Source organism: Sminthopsis crassicaudata, chromosome 2 (genome assembly GCF_048593235.1).
Source record: "Sminthopsis crassicaudata isolate SCR6 chromosome 2, ASM4859323v1, whole genome shotgun sequence".
Lineage (NCBI taxonomy): Eukaryota > Metazoa > Chordata > Mammalia > Dasyuromorphia > Dasyuridae > Sminthopsis > Sminthopsis crassicaudata.
The window spans coordinates 574,556,091-574,573,243 of NC_133618.1; the positions used below are offsets into that span (position 1 = coordinate 574,556,091).

Genomic DNA, 17,153 nt, shown 5'->3' on the forward strand with positions numbered 1-17,153 from the left:
CAAGTGAATGTGAGTTCAAATACAGCCTTAGATATTTACTAGCTGTGTCACCTTGGCAAGTTAATTATATTTGCCCCACTTTTCTCAAATGCAAAATATGGATAATACCTACTTCCCAGAGTTATTGTAAAGATATTAAAACATAAAAAGTGTTTTTCAAATTTTAAAGCATCACATAAATGCTAGCTGTCATTATTAATATCTTTCTGTTTTTCAGTTTCTTCAAGTATTCTTTAAGCTTTTAGAAACACCATTTTTTAAAAAAAGACAATAAAGAAGAAATATAAAGTACACTTCTCAAGTTCTTAACCTCAAGTAATTTCACAATTATAGTAGCAAAAAATCCCAAGTCAACTCTGTAGGCAATCAGTTATCCAAAATAATATTATTACAATATTATTTTTTAAAATAAATTCGACTGCATCTGAATAGTCAGGGAAATTTCAAAGGATTTTTATTTGTGGAGAACAAAAGGACTACACAAAAAAAAATTGGGTTCCTCAGCCTGCTTCTGGTTTGGGTAGTAAAGCTGATTTGGCCATAGGATCAGGAAGAAATTAATAAATAATGCAACCATAATAATATGAAATAAATGAGCAGATTAACCAGTTAATCTTAGTTGCTCTGCTGAAGTCATTGTACTTTTCTGGTTTCTTTAATTTCCAAAGTAATTATGTGCATGGGTTATTTTCACAACTTTCAAATTAATTAATTTGTTTCACAGGTAGAATAATTTTCATCATTTCTAAACTGTAAAAATAATACTGGTTCTTAGCCTGGATAGTAGTCAAAATATTGACTTCTGTTTAACTAATTTATTCAGTTACATTAGTTAAGTTATGTTAGGAAAAAATATAAAATAACAATTTCACTGGAGAACAACAGAAAATATACATTTCTGCTGATTTTTTAAAATTACATAAATACCTATAAAATGATTCCATTAGTCAGTCACCAAGCAGACTAGAATGTTTATCAACCAGATTTGGAGAAACTTCATTCCTGCAATTGTGAACATGAAAGGATTCCCTAAAATTATTGCCTATGGTAATTTTCATCTTGGTTTAATTTTGTTGGTTCAAGTTTTATTTGGTTTGTTCTGGGTTGGCTTTTTTTCCCTTACAATTCACAATGATAACACTTTCTGTTACTATTTGGTTATCAGTTCCCTATCCAACCCACATGTCAACCATCTGTCTATTCTAAGTTCTAAAATACACTTGTGCAAACTTTGCCCTCTGGCATCCTTCTCATGCTTTTTTTTTTTTTTTTTGCTCTAAACATTACCACCCTTTCCAGTGTCTCTGCTTCAGTTATAGGGATCTAGTTCAGTCATAATGCCCCAGTGACAAGAAATGTCTAGAAATTTGAGCAAATATTTTTAATGCACCTACTCTGTATAAGCTATTGAGAGAGCAAGAAATAGAAACCTTCAAAGAAGAGGTAGGATTTTAATTTCAACTTGAAAAAGTTGAAATCAAATACTGCACAGCCAGAATAAGCAGTAGGCAGTTATATAAAGATAACTCACATTTTAATATAAAAATAACCCATGGCCTACTTAACTTTCATCCTTTGATTATGCTCCATGGAAAAAACCAAGTGGACCCACTATGCTAGAAAATGCTATAGCTTTCAGTTTTCTCAGTGACAAAAAAAATGGGTTCTTTAAATTTGTATTCAACTAACCTTGAATTTATTTAAAGAATTATCTTCTAAGTATCTTGTGTTGGAATTCCCAAGTGAAATAATTTGGAAAAAGTGCCTGTATCATAGAATTACATTGTCTCAGAGTGAAAGGCACTTCAGAGACCTACTTGATCCATGAACAGGAATCCACAGGAGCGTATAGTGTAGTCAACAAGTTCTCCTGTGGGGGGAACCCACTAATTCGTTTTTCTACAATTTTGTCCACTTCTCCTATACCTCAAAGAAAATAAGGGTATTTCTTCTCTTCCACAATAGATCTTGGAACATTTGATGAGAGTTATCATGTCCTCCTCCCTAAATCTTCTATGAGCCACCATCCCTAGAGTTCTTTCAACTTCTTATATGACATAAACTTAATGTACTTTATCAAGAGGCTGGTTATAGTAACATATAGTACATATTACATATAATATACTATTATATATGTACATATAAAACGAACACACCATGTGTGTATATCTATATAGATATAGATTTACACACTTAACATACATTGGTTTCTCTCAGAAGCTTTTCAACTTCCCAAGGTTCTTCAGTGCCCAGGATTGAACCCAGCACTCCCGATCTGTTCTTACCAGGCCAAAATGCAAATGTACCAGCCTTACTTACCTAGTCTTAGCAACTATTCCTTTCTTAATCGAAGACCAAAATCATGTCAACATTACTGTCAACTATATCACACTGTTAACTCATCTAAAGTATATAGAATGTGTGCAAAACCTTCCTATTCTTTTGTAGACTGAGTGCTACCTGGCTGTGTCTCTTCATCTTGTACTTGTAATGCTGACCTTTTAAATCCAATTGTAAGATTTGATGTTTATCCATATTTTATTCTGCCTTTGGATTTCCCCCAATATCCTCCTTGCCTGTCAAGATTTTTCTGAATTTGAACTCTTGTAATTCAATGTGAGTCATACTTCCCAACAATGTCCCAACAAAGGGGAAATCTGATAAATGTACTATCCGTGCAAAAACTGAAGATGCTGATAAAAACAATGAATGATGCAGAGCCAAGCACAGATACTGGGGGCATTTCTGCTTTTCCATGGAAAATAATGACTATCTTTTGGTTACAGACATTCAATTCTGATGCTACTTCACTGTACTATTGTCTATGTTGGCCAAAGGCAAAGGCATAACAGAAGAACTTCTGTCAAATGTTTAACTAAAATCTAGATAAATAATACATATATATTCACTGTGTCTAGATATTTTGTTTAAAAACAACAACCACCTAATTGAAGCTAGACTTTTCTTGATAAAGTCATGCTGACTGTTTGTGATAACCAGCTTTTCTAAATCTTTACCAAATATTCTTTTCCTGTCACTTAATGGTTGTATGATCCTGGGAAAGTCACTTAACACTGTCTGCTTTCACAATGTAAAATGGGGATGATAAAAGTAGCTCCCTCAAAGAGTTGTTGTGATGATTAAATTTTGCAAAAATAATATTAGCACAGTCCCTGGTTCTCAGTAGATACTATGTATACTATGTAAATGTTTATTCCCTTTCCTTTCCCTTTTAATAATTCATCTAAGAATTTCTGACAGAAATCAAAATCAAATTAATTGGTCTTAGTTTGTAGACTTTACTTTCTTATACCTCTTCCCCACACCTACCCAGAATTGGTTGGTGAGTCTTACATGCATAGTCTTTAAAGTCAAAATCAAAACACTCTTCCCTCTTCATTGGTTATGTTTCTCTTTGTTTTCAGAATCTCGTTCCCAAGAACTTTGCTAACCCTCTTAGGCTGCCAAGCCATATAGAATTTTAGTCTATGCGGCCATGAGGTCCTCCCAATTCTTTAAAATCTGCTATTGTAAATTCTAGACAATATGTAAGATTATAATCCATTTAATTTCTTTCTCTAATTGGAATTCTAAAATAGAATAGTTATTCTTCTCAAGGTTCTCCTCATTTCTATTCCAGCAATTGGTTCAGTTGGTGAGCATTAGGTCTCCATTAGAATTTCCCTTTTGGGGCTCAGTCTTCCACAATTAAAATGATGAAATTGTCAGTAAAACATGTCAGAAAATAATGAGTTGCTGTGCTTTTGGCTAAGACACAGCTAAACCAGATTCTGGATAATTTAAATCTCTCATCACTATTATATAATACCTAAAATCTTTTCCCTAAACTCTTCATCTATTTCCTCTTCTGTTCAAGTGATCTATAGTTATGACCCAAAGAAAATCTTAGTTTTCATTGCACCTCTCCTCCATCCTCACCCAAATGTTCTCTACCATGTCTCTGCCTTCCCCCATCTTCCAATTTCCTCAATATATCTTCAATATATAATATTCTCCACCCCTATATTCCCAAAAAACTATTTTCACCTGATTTTTAAAATTAGATTTATCCTTTCAGTGTTATAATTAAATTCAACAATGCTTATAAAGTCAAACTTAATTTTTAAGATCTCAATTAAATCTTGCTACTCATATTTGATGCACTTGTGCATAAATATCTAAACATAAAGATTTGATTATTGATCCATTCTTGAATTTTGTCTCCTGTGGAGTAGGTTGTTTAAACCTATCTAATGCTTCATGACTCCATATAGGGTTTTCTTGGTAATGATACTAGAAGTTATTTGCCTTTTCCTACATCAGTAGGTAACTCCCAATAGCGAACAGGTGACTCTACTATTCTTCTGATTATTGATAGATATACATAAGCAATCTTCTCTCCCTTTTCAAACCTTTTTTAACCTTTTTTTTTTGCTTCAAATGGATTTTCAAGATTGCAGACAAGTTTTTGTTAGCTAGACTTCATCTCTGACCAGTCCCTTTTAATTCTGTATTTTAAGCCACTGTAAACCAAGTTTGGTTATCTATTTTTTAAATTTTTATCTTAAGTATTTAAGTCCTGAGTTTTAATTTTTTTTCAAACTTCAGAATAAAACAAAATAAGTAAAAATAGATCTTATGAAGGAAACCCATTGGAATGGGTGATCCTTTTTCTTTGGTGATATGAGTAGTCTGCCAAAGCCAACTTATTTCTGAATGATGGATGATGACACATCAGATAAAGCTAGTCACTGGATAAAAAATTAACTTCTTAAGTAAGCACATTTACTAAATGATATTTTATAAAGTTGGCACTTATTTAGGTCCTTCTTTTATCTTTTTTTATTCTTTTTCTTTATTTAAAACAAATACAAAAGAAATCACCATGGACATAGCAGAACATGAGAGGATTCAAATTATAAAGCAATAAATTTCTATTTCAAGAAAGCCTATATAATAAAAATTACATACTATGTTTAGAGCTGTCCATCTTTTCTTTGCTTCCTTGTAGGTTTTCTTATATACTGTGCAGTTTTTACTTTTCCTTCCTTCCCCCCCACAAAGGCTATAATTAGGCACAGATATATATAGATATATAGATATAGATATACACACACATACATATTTACATGCACATATATTTGTATACATCTATATAAGACTGTATTATGCTTATTTGTCCTCTATTTCTCTGAAGGTAGGTAGCATTTCCCTTCCTAAGTACAAGTCTTTTGATATTTTTCTAACTCTACCAACTTATCATTTCCAATACCAGAGCAAAATTCCAACCTTATATTGTCTAGTTATTTTAAATGGTCTAAATAGATATTGATTAATATGGTTGACATATAGTGTAGCTTCTCTATTTTTCTCTTTTGATTAAATTTAACTTTAACTTTGTCTGAAATTTGATTACTACCCCTGCTTTTTTACCTAAAATATTATACTCCTGATCTTTATCATTATACCTGTCTGTATCTCTTGTTTTCTATCTGTCCTGACACTTTTGCTTTACTTCTACCTGCTTCCTTCTCTTCCTGTAAGTTAATCTACTCCTCCTCCAAAGATCTCTTCCATATCCTCTCTCCCCATCCTTATTTTATTCCCTAATCTAAACCCCCTCTTATCCTATTCCCTCATCCTTTTCTTTATAAATTTTGAAGACTTATAGTCCCTTCTAAATGTATATGTTGTATTCTCTTTAACTCTGATCTGATGTGAAGAGTTCCTTCTAAAAATTCTTCCCCTATGCTTTCCCCTCTCCCTAACCTTATTTCTTTCTGAGTTTAGAACTTTTATATGTAATGTTCCCTCTTTAACCCATTTCTAATAAGAGTAGAGTTCCAGAACTACCTGCCTTCCTCCCCATCCTACACAGTTTGTTTGCGTTTTAGAATCACATCATTCTCAGCTCTATCGCTACTCTTAATGTTGTCATTTGAGATTTTCTTGGCAAAGATACTGGCGTGGTTTGCTATTTCCCTCTCCAGCTCATTTTACAAATTAGAAGACTGAGGCACACATGGTTAAGTAACTTACCAAGCTTCACATAGCCAATAAGTATCAGAGGCCAAAATTAAACTCACCAAAATGAGTTTTCCTGAATCCAGGCCTGATACTTTATTTAGCACACCACCTACTTGCCCCCAGATCTACTCCAATTTCTAATGAAATATTACATACAAATATGCAATTTATATTTCTATGTATAAAACATAAACTGTTCTTATTGAGTCCCTTGTAATTAGTCTTTGAGATTCACCTTAACATTTCTGTTAGATCTTATATGTCAAATTTTCTGTTAAGTTCAAGTCTTTTTGCAACAAAATCCTGAAAATACGGCAATTCATTGAATATTATTTTTTTTTCATTCAAAATTATGCCTAACTTTTCTGGTCATGATATATTTAGCCACAATCCCAGTTCTGTTCTTTGATATATAGTGTTCCAAGATCTGTGGTCTTTTAATGTGGGTGCTGCTAGATCTTGTGTGATTCTAATTGTGGCTGTATTTATAATGTTTTTTCTTGTTCATAATAGTTTTCTCCTTGACCTGGGGACTTCAGAATTTGGCCATTTTGTTCTTGTAGATTTTTTTTCTTCATAGGATCCCTTTCAGATAGTGATTGGTGGTTTTTTCCAATTTGTACTTTCCCTCTTGTTTTAATGCTTCAGGACAATTTTATGTAATTATTTCTTGTATTATATCAGTGTTGCGATATGGGAGCAACCTGCAAGTGGCTGCTGGAGGTCTAACTTAAACCTGTAGAATGTTTCTCTTCATGTCAAAGGATAATGATGATGATGATGATGATACAAAGAGACTGAGAGGCAGTTGCTATTCTCTGACCTCTCTCCTCTTCCCTCTACCTCCAATTTATTTCATTCCCAATCCACAAGCAACACCTGTGTCAGTAAAGGCTAATTTGCAACTCTTTTAAGTGTTATGATTCACAGCTGTGGAGGTTCTTGGAGAATTGACCTGCCCCTTCACTTAGGCATGGTCCTTAACATATCAAGATAATTTTTTTTTTTGTATCATAGTGTTCAGGTTGCCTGATTATTCTTATGTTTTGTCTTCTTGATCTGTTTTCCAGATCAGTTGTTTTCCTTTTGGTGATATTTTACATTCTCTTCTATTTTTTTTTCATTCTTTATATTTTGTTTTGTTATTTCTTGAACTTATATAACTTCACAGGCTATATCTTGCCCATAATTTTCAAGAAATTATTTTCTTAAGATGCTGGATCATCCTTTTCTAGATGGTTGACTTTCTTTTCATAATCTTGTTTTTCTTGGATTTTTTTAAACTTTTCTCAATCTCTCATTTAATTTTAAAAGTCTTTTCAAGAATTCTTTGAATTCTTTTTGGGTAGGTGACCATTTGACATTACTCTGTGGGGTAGGAAGGGATGAGGAAGAAGTGTGGAGAAAGGTACCTCTAGCCTCAGGTCCTCCTTCATTTGTCCCCAACCTAAAACCAAGAACTCTGATCTCCTGTAAGTGTTCACATCAACCAGTGTTCCTGCCCTGCACTCATCAGGAGTGCAAGCTAGACTTGATACCCCTTGTCAGAAGAGGTCCCCTCAATCCCCCCCTGCTCAGACTCAGATGCCCCACACTGTCCAGGATATGAAGATGCCAATCACTGAGGACAAGCAAGGCTACCTCCCAGTCCAGCTAGGCCCAGGGCTCACTGCTTGTGGGAACTAGCCTGGAAGCGTTTAAATTTCACAGGAGCCAAACTTCCATCCTGGTAACATTCTTCAGATCTTCTCCTGTTGTCCCAGGAAGATACCTCTTCTGTCCTAACTCTTGTTTGTTTTTGTTCTTCTTGAGGAGTTATTTTGTCTTGTTTAGGGGGGAGATCTGGAAAGTTTGAAATTTTCTGACTTACTCCACCATCTTCCCAGAATCCTCTTTTTCCTTTACTTTTAAATAGTGTTTTTTTTCTAGTCTGCCTAGTTCTGTGTTTAGCTAGCTGAACAAGTCTATGAAGTAGAACAAATGTCCATTAGATTGAAAAAAGTTCTCATATATAATTCAGGGGAAAGAGATTTCTACTGTTCCTTGTCTAGGATAGAGTTATTGGTATATCATTGTAGAAATCCAATACTACAGTCATTAAAGTCTCTTTATTAGTGGCAGTGGGACTACCACATTTGGACATCAGAGCCCTCAATATGCCATATGAAGAAGGAAAATTGGTACTAAAGACCAAAAATGGTAAAAGAAGCTGAATTTTTCCTTCAAATATCTAAAAGAAGAGAGAATATCAATAACTTGGAAACTATTTGGACCCTATTATTACTTTTTAAAAGTTGAGCAATAAAAATTGATAACTAGAGGTCTGCCAATTACTGACAACCTGTATGTCTACTTTCTCATCTATAAAATGTTCATCTATTCCCATCAAGACCATCCTTTATAAGAAAACAGGTAAGACTTTTGCCACAATATTTTAAAGCCAACCATATCTTTTATAATCACAATTGACACAATTAAATTGTAGATCACACTGCATTTAATGTTTGTTAACATAACACTACCAGATGTGTCCCTTGAACATGTCACAATCATTCAAGAATCATACAAGATATAACAGAAATGACTGTATTTGAAGATCTACAGTTATCAAAATCAAGTGAGGAATAAATCGGGCAGATAGTTTATATTTGCCAAACATGTCTACTGCAGTCTTAGAGTTCAGTTCAGAGTCCTTTTAAATAGTGAGGCTCTCTAGATGCTTCTGTTTGGGGATGATATTGTGCTGATTGCAGCAGATCCCAGAATATTATGAGATACATAATCACTAATAAGTTTTACAGAGGAAAACTCAATTGGATAACGAATGCATACTCTTCAGAATATGATAGAGAGTTCATTGATCTGCACAATTTATAGAACTAGTTCATCAATGCATGTAGCTAAGGCAGACACAAAGAATAAGAGAGCCATAATTGAAGCTAGAGGTGAATAAGAGGAATAGAGCAGGTAGGATTGGTTTTGAGGAATTAATGAATGGTAGATGGGAACATGGTGGTCATTACTAGGTTGGAAGTTTTACCAATGAAGGACATCATCAGAGACATATGACCAGAAAAGGAAGTAAGCCGGTCATGCAGCAAGACCAAAAGATAACTAATGTATAAGGTATAGCCTCCCATTAGTCATTTTATGAAATCTAAAGGGCCTCCAGAATGTTGTGTACTCCTACTTCAGGCTCTACAGGAGGACATGCAAAAGATTCATAGAGCAAAAGAAAGAATAGATGGATTCCTTAAGAGGAAGTATCCATATCAATGAGTTCACAGAGTTATCAAGGCATATATCTTTTCCTTTTTTTTTTTTTTTTAAGGCACTAAACAGCAATCATTACTATATCGAAAAATGCAGAATGTGGAGACAAGAAGTAGAAACTATGGAATTGTAAAAGCATATTGTTCTCTCTAAAGATTCTAACATGCTTCATAATGTTTACAATTTTTGAGATTAGGAAGTTGTATAATATAATACCTATAACATTATATCAAAATACTTTATCTTATACAGGCATTGGCAGCCTCAATGTATAGATAAAGAACTAAGATGCAAATTGTGCATTATGCCCAGACTCAACAGAATATCCGGGGAAGGCAAAAACAGAAGCCACATTTCTCAGTCTAGAGATCTTTTTTTAATGGCAACTCAAATACCAGAAGGAAACAAGTCCACAGGAGCCTTTATTGTTTGGTATCTGCTAGCATCATTCACAACTCCAAATAGATTTTATATCAAATTATATGCCACAGCTTGGATTGGATTCTGTAACACTGAGCTATCTTGTAGCAGACCAGAATTGATTTGTCTAGCATGTCCTATTGTTTAAAGAAGGCACTGGATAAATGCTTGAGAGAGCTGTTGAACTAATTTTTGACACAGCATAGCAACATTGCGGAAGCTAAAATAAATGAGAGGATATAAAGTTGTTTGAAAGCATTAAAAAAAAATAACGTTTTCTAACCAGTCAAGTTTCAGTCCATTTACCCAATTGCTAGGGAGAAAAAAAGGATAAAAGATAATTACTTCACTGGTTTAGCAGTCAGTTGCTAATAGGATATGATTTGGGGACACTGGGAAAGTACCTCTGCTAAAACTGACACTTGATGCTGGAAATTCCATAATTCCCTCTATTGTCTTCAGTTAAAATTTAAAAAACAAACTCTAGGTGAAGCAACACATGAAGTACTTTATACTAAATAAGAATGAACTGATTAGATCCTTTACTGAAAATTGGTTTTGATGAGTAAAGTGTAAAGGAGTGCTTTGTGGTCCTGGCTGGGGAGAAAGCAGAATCAGAAGGGAAAGAATATGTCAAAAGTAGAGGATCATTGTCCTAAAAGGGGAGGTTGGGGATCCAAAGATAAAGTAACTGACTTTATAAGATTGCCTAGAATGAGGCCTGGAAGAGATATTGGAAAGTTTGTGTTTGAAAAAATTTTTTATCCCTTTATCAAAATGTCCATTATTCACTTGTTCTTACAACAAAACAAAATAAAACCCTTTCCCTTGTTCATTTAATGTTCACCTTCAGGAAAGAAACACTTTTCTGATATAATGAATTATTTTAAAAAAATAATTATAATTATTTGCCAAAGAGAAAGAAAAACACATGTTATGAACTCAAAATTCTAACCATACTCATGAATCTATTTTTTTCTTCTTGGATATTTAATATTTGAAAAATTAAGATCTATTTTAGGTTGAAAAAGAATGGCTTTATTTTAAATTTGTTTAAGGTTCTATCCTATAATTTTCATAGCTAATAATTTTTTTAATTTATAGCTGCCCAGTAATAAAATGAATATACTATGGGAAGTAGTGAATTCCCCAGCATAAGTAATATGTGCAATGGTTCCTTCAGGGACTTCCTAAAGGAATTTCCCTTGCATTGAACAGGATTTTGGAATATATGACCTGTAAGAGCCCTTCCATTTAAAGATTCAATGGTATGCCCAAAAGAATGCAGAATTTTTTAAAATTTCTATTTAACTTTTTACCATAGCTCACTCTGACATATAATGATATCACTGAATGTGTGACCTATAGTGCTAGCTAGCTCTCTTGTTACAAAATCATTCATCTTATTAACCTCCTTAACTGACTTAAAGAAAATACAAAACTTTGCTTTCACACTTATGACCAAAGATTTTGTTTCTGAGAGGTTTTTTGCTTTTTTTGGGGGGGGAGGTGTTGGTGTTTTTTTTTTTTTTTTTTTTTTTTTTTTTTTTAAGAACAGTTCTGTATTTTTAGGTACAGTAAAACAAAAGTGTAGGGTGGAGTTGGAGAGAGGAAGTTAGTGAAAGAAGCTTTTTTTTTTTTTTTTTTAATGTTACATATCAACAAAAACTTTTATTTTTGTAGCTCTATGAAGACATCAGAGTATGGGGGGAGCTACAAGTAGGAAAATATGCCCAGTATTCAAATCATGGTTGTTCAGAAACACCTCTCTCCCAAGGATTTGACCCAAACTTGCTTTCTTAGATGCTTCTAATCCCTCAAGGAAACTGAAAAATACACAGGAAAGCAAAACCCCAAGTCTTCTGTGGTTATTTTGGAAGGTTTTTGACAGCCATGCTATAATTGCAAATTACCACATCAGCTAGAAATACAATTTATTAAGTTCAATCTCTTAAATAATTAAATATTTCTAATGTGCTCAAACTTGGGTACAAAAAAAAGGTCTGAAAAACTCATCTGAGATAAAATAAGAGGAAAGCCTGTCCTTGAGCCCTTATTACACACATTTATAATAAATAGTATAAGTTCTCAAAATACAGACTATGGCCCTCAAGAAAATGCTTTTGGCCTTTATGCATATGAAACTTTCTGATAGAGCTGGGAATTAGCATGAAAGTTGCAAAAATGTTTTGCTGGGTCCAGAAATCCTAATTAATGTTTAATATTTTTTGAAAAGCAAAACCACATACTGATGACAACTACCTAAAAAACTATGCATGTATTTAATCAAATATTTAAAAGTTAATTTAAAGGGATAATAACAGTTCAATTTTCATTCAGTTCCACTTACTATAAAGTGAATTACTGACAAGTATAATAAAAATAACGGATCTGGATGAAAAAATATGATTCAATTTGGCCAAAATTCATCATAAAAACTTTTAAAGTTAAGTGGCCTGCTATTATCTCTTCACAAATATAGGCACAAATGGTTTGATCTTTTATGACTTAATTTCTGATTAAATGAATGTCTAGAACCAGAATAATTCTTGAACTCTTCCTGAAGTTGTAAACTAAGCACCTTGGGAAACGACATTAAATCAAGCTGCAAGAGTGCTGAAATGATAGAGGACTTTGGAAGCTTCATTAATTCTTTTAACATTTGTGACTCACGTTTTAATTTGTAAATCAAGACATGGCTTAGATATTGAGATTTTCTCTTGGTGCTCTAAATATATCTTTTTTAAAAATTCAATACCCCCCCACAAATTTCAGGATACCTTCATCATTGTTACTATGCTATTGTTAACTAAATCCATATAACTTTTTGCTGAACTTTTATTTGCTTGAGCAAAAGGAGAAAAATTGAAGAACAAAATTAGCATATAAATCAGTTACCTACTGGTGGAAATGACTCAGTTTTGCTTTGCTATTTATGAACCATTCTTACTTTAAAAAGTCATTCATATGTTAATAAGTCTATTTATTGCAAAGTGCAGACAAGATCTATTTGTTTAATTTAAGGACCACTGATTCTGTTTTGTCCAGAAGTGGAAGGACTTCCTGTGGAGAAGAGATATATAGTTGTAAGAAATGTTATTACAGTGTGAGGAGAGTATAAGTAATCCAGCCCTGAGGAAAAATATGAAAATGATCATCCTACAGTAGAATATCCATCTCAAAAGCCATACCTTCTTTCTAACATAACCAGAAGCCTAAAATCATTAGTATAATCATAAATTATGTGCTTCTTTAAAACTTGTGCTACTTTGGCAATCATTAGTGGATCTCTCTAGTTTTACTACCAAAGCTTCAAAATAATATAAAAATACATTTTTACAAGGAGGGAAAATCCAATCTCCCACATAAAGCTTTGCATTTAAGTAAGAAAAAATGAGAAGAATAATCTGAGCCCACAAGTTATCTACAGCTATAAGTCAGGAAACGAATTTCCCAAGAAAGCCTATTTCGTAGCTCTTTTCAGTGGGCATAGGGATGTGGGACTCAGAAAATCTTTGCTGGTAAAAAAGTAGAAAAAGGATCTTTTACAGTACTAGTTAAGGCAGCACTTAAGGGCTACTAGACATTGCAGTGGATAGAGTGCCAAACTGGACTCATGAGGGAATACTAATTTTCTTGAATTCAAATCTGGTCTCAGACAGTTACTAGCTGTATGATTCTAAACAAGTCACTTCACCCTGTTTGTCTCTGTTTGCTCTTCCCTAACATGAGCTGGAGAAGGAAATGGCAAACCAACTCCAGTATATTTGCCAAGAAAACCCCAAATGGAATCACAAAGATTCAGACCCAACTGCAAAAGGCTTAACAATTCAAAAGAAATCACGGACCTTGTGATGTAATTTTTCTCCACTCAACATTAACAGCATCAGAAAATGTTTTCATTGTGTGAATATTCTTAATACCTGAGCTAGTCCTCCAGCATGAATGAGTGTTATGTCAGGCATCCAAGAACATCCAGGAACTATAAGGCCGTAGAGTGCCATCACAAAGAATGGAACTGAATAAAACATATATGCCAGCATCTGTATTAAAACACGAACATAGCTGTATTATCACTCATACAGTACATGCAAAAACACTGTCCTTATCATCTGGAGAGAGAAATACTTGATTCATACTGATTTTAAAAGTACATTATTCACCTGTTGTTCCTGCTATGCAACAACATTTTATCATTTTTAAACTTAAAATTACATGAATACTTCTTTTAGGTTTCATAATTATATCACCTGAAGTTTGGGATAAGCAGCAGGATCTCTTAGGTAGGGTTCTTGAAACTGTATGTATAGTCGACAGAGCTCAGCAGGGCAATCCAAAGCAATCTACAGGCAGAAATAATTTTGTCATTAAAGCCATAATTCTGTCCCACTGGTCACAGTACTGCTGATTAAGCTAAATTTGTTGTGTTTAGGTCATAAATTATTCATCCATTATAAGAGACTTGGAACTCAGAGATAATCAAAAGCAAGAAATGAAAAAAGAAAATCTATAAAGATACATTTAAATTTATTCTAAGGAGAGTGTAAGTATGTTAATGGCTGAGTGGGAAATGAAAGGACATTTAGCTTCCAAGAGTCATTTTAAAATACTGCCAGTCAATGCATATGTAACAGAAAAGGAACATTTAGTAACTTCTGACTCTGTGCAGAGATCACAGTTTGAACAACTTTCTGAACAAGATTAATTAGTCAATAAACATCTAGAAAGCACTGTGCTAAATACTAGTGTTACAAAAAGAGGCAAAAGATAGTTTTTACTCTCAAGGAGCTTATAATCTAACAGGATGTCTAATGCTTCTCAAACAACACCTTCTTCTTATCAATTTATCCCCCATGAGGTAATTGTTCCACAAAACTTACTAGAACAAAAGCATCTCTCAATAAATGTTGGACCTCAAAAAAGTCCAGGGCTCCAATAAGAGGTATATTTTTAATAATATGTATAAAACTATGGTGAACGTATTCTCTTTTTTATTTTAAAGCATAAATGTTAAAAATTTGAGGTTAGTCTCTTATTAAGATCTTTCATGCTTACCAAGCCTCTAAATATACAAAATCCCATTGCTAAGATGAGATACATAACAAAGATCAAATCAAATGGTCTTCTTAGCAGTCCCTTCTTCTGGACTTCTTGAAGGACCTAAAATACAGCATGTAATTAAAGGGCAGACTTCAAAAGAGTCAAAGAAGAGAACAAGTCTGATATATTGTCACTGTTAAAAAAAAAAAACCCTCCAAAAAGATTTTCAGAATCACGTAAGCTTCTAATTAGCTGTGAACTTGAATGTTATATCATTTTTTCTATTGTAAAAAAAGGAATCTAGACCGAAAGGTTCCTTCCAGATGAAAAACGTCATTGTCTCAAAGTATCTACCAATCAGCTTTGATACAGTAGTTATTGATAAATAGCTATCACTCTACATGCAAGTGTGTTTACCTATATAGATAGATATACATATATATATAGATAGATAGATATAGATATAGATATAGATACACACATACACACACACACACACACACACACACACACACACACACACACACACACACTGTGAGGAATCCTGTACAAGCAATATTGTTATAATCACATTTTCAGAATTTCTCATAGCTAATGCTTTTGCACAGTGAATAATCATCTTCTTAGTAATCTTTTTTTTTAATTAAATTTATATTTGGGGACAGCTAAGTGGTACAGGCATAGAGCACTGGCCCTGGAGTGAGAAGGATCTAAGTTCAAATATGATTTCAGACTATTACTAGCTGGGGAAAAGTCACTTAACTCTGATTGTCTCTCCCAACCAAGAAATAAATTTATATTTTATAGCTTTTTAAAAAAACTTGATCTATAACTGTAATATAAAATTAAAGGGAAGATTTTTAGAAAAAGAATGTAATTGTTTTGCAATAGAGAATATAGAGTGATACCTAAAAGGTCAATCTTGACCACTTTTACTTGGGATGTATGTTACTAATCCTTTTGATCTAGAACCCACTTTTATGGCACTCCAATTTACTCTGATCATTCTGTCTTGTAAAATGGCTTGCCCAGTTAAACCTTTCAACTTCTTCTATCATAATAACTTGCAACTGTATTCACTGGAAAGATCTCATTTTGTCCAATTATGGGGAAAGCGATGTGACTCTGCTGAATCAGATCTCTTCTTGGTCTACTCTCTGCAGAGGAAAGATCTTGAGATTCTGCATTATCTGATATTCACACACCTTTGATAGTGATCCCTATAACCATTTAATGCATTATAGATAATGCACAATATAATCACCTATTAATCTGGATTATTGTGATTATCATACCAAACTCCCTTAAATTCAAGGGAGTAAACTCAATCAGAAATTGTGAGTGCTGTTTAGACCTTGAGGCAGCAATAGTCTGTAAACCTAGGTTAACACTAGTCTGAACAATGGCAAATGGACAAAGGCAAAATAATTTAGCCAGATATTGAGTGAATAAATGAAAATTTAGAACTTTCATAACATTAAGCAAACCAAAATAGCTCCTGTCAAAATAACCCAAATAAATCAGACATAATCTGAATGTCTTGATCATCTTAACAATTCTCACAAACCCAAAATTGTACAGTTCACATACAGTGATTAGTACACAACCAAAAAATGTTTTGATCAAAAATAGCCCAAGTTTATTTTATGGTTCCAAGCAGCTGAAACCCATGAATTAAGAATAAGTTATTTAAATGTGAAATAATTACCTTTGAAGGGTAGTTGTATGTTTCTGCTGGTTGTCTATAGATCCTGAAACCAGCCCAGATGGGAAGACAAATATAGGGCAGGCTTAAGACAATGGCAGGACAAATTCTTGTTCCATATTTTCCTGTTTAAAAAAAATTAGAGACAGAGAAAGAGAAATTATGACAGATGTATTAAAAACATGCTCCACAGACATTTAACATTTCCTAGTTATGTGATCCTGGGCAAGTCACTTAACCCCAATTGCCTCAGCAAAAACCCCAAAAAAACAAAAACAAAACAAAACAAAAAAACCCCACAACCTCCCCTATTACATGGTATTTGACATTTAAACTGTTTAAAAGCATTTAAATATGCATACAAATTCTATCTAACTTATTACTATAGCAAAAGTATTAAGAAGGCCCAGATTTGCCAAAATGGCAAATAATACTTTCATTTTAAAAATAAGCTTTGAGTTACTGAAATATCTACTGAGTTCTAACTGATTTTGGATACAACTCAAAATAAAGAATCATGAAAAATATTTTATTAACACAATTAGGTAAACACTTTATTAAGCCCAAAATGGAGGTAATTAACAGTTTAGCCCTGTTTTGGGAACATATGGTAAAGAAGTTACATGCTTTTTAAGTAATAAGAAAATTTCTAATAGCAGATCATCTATCAGACATCTTTAAAATTGTT

General features: G+C 33.3%; 1 protein-coding gene across 6 annotated transcripts in view; it reads right to left on the minus strand.

The window, feature by feature from the left end:
- The window catches only part of TM6SF1 (transmembrane 6 superfamily member 1), a 41,875-nt gene that overhangs the window by 4,489 nt on the left and 20,233 nt on the right, over window positions 1–17,153 (minus strand). For 3 of the 6 annotated variants that reach the window (XM_074295280.1, XM_074295284.1, XM_074295285.1), the window contains exons 6-9: window positions 16,469–16,590; window positions 14,776–14,880; window positions 13,971–14,063; window positions 13,644–13,763 (exon numbers count right to left, since the gene is read on the minus strand). In XM_074295280.1, coding sequence (XP_074151381.1) covers window positions 13,644–13,763; window positions 13,971–14,063; window positions 14,776–14,880; window positions 16,469–16,590 — 440 coding nt within the window. Of the gene's footprint in view, window positions 1–12,646; window positions 12,784–13,643; window positions 13,764–13,970; window positions 14,064–14,775; window positions 14,881–16,468; window positions 16,591–17,153 lie in introns of those variants that run through there. The other 3 variants (XM_074295283.1, XM_074295281.1, XM_074295286.1) reach the window with 3 other exon arrangements.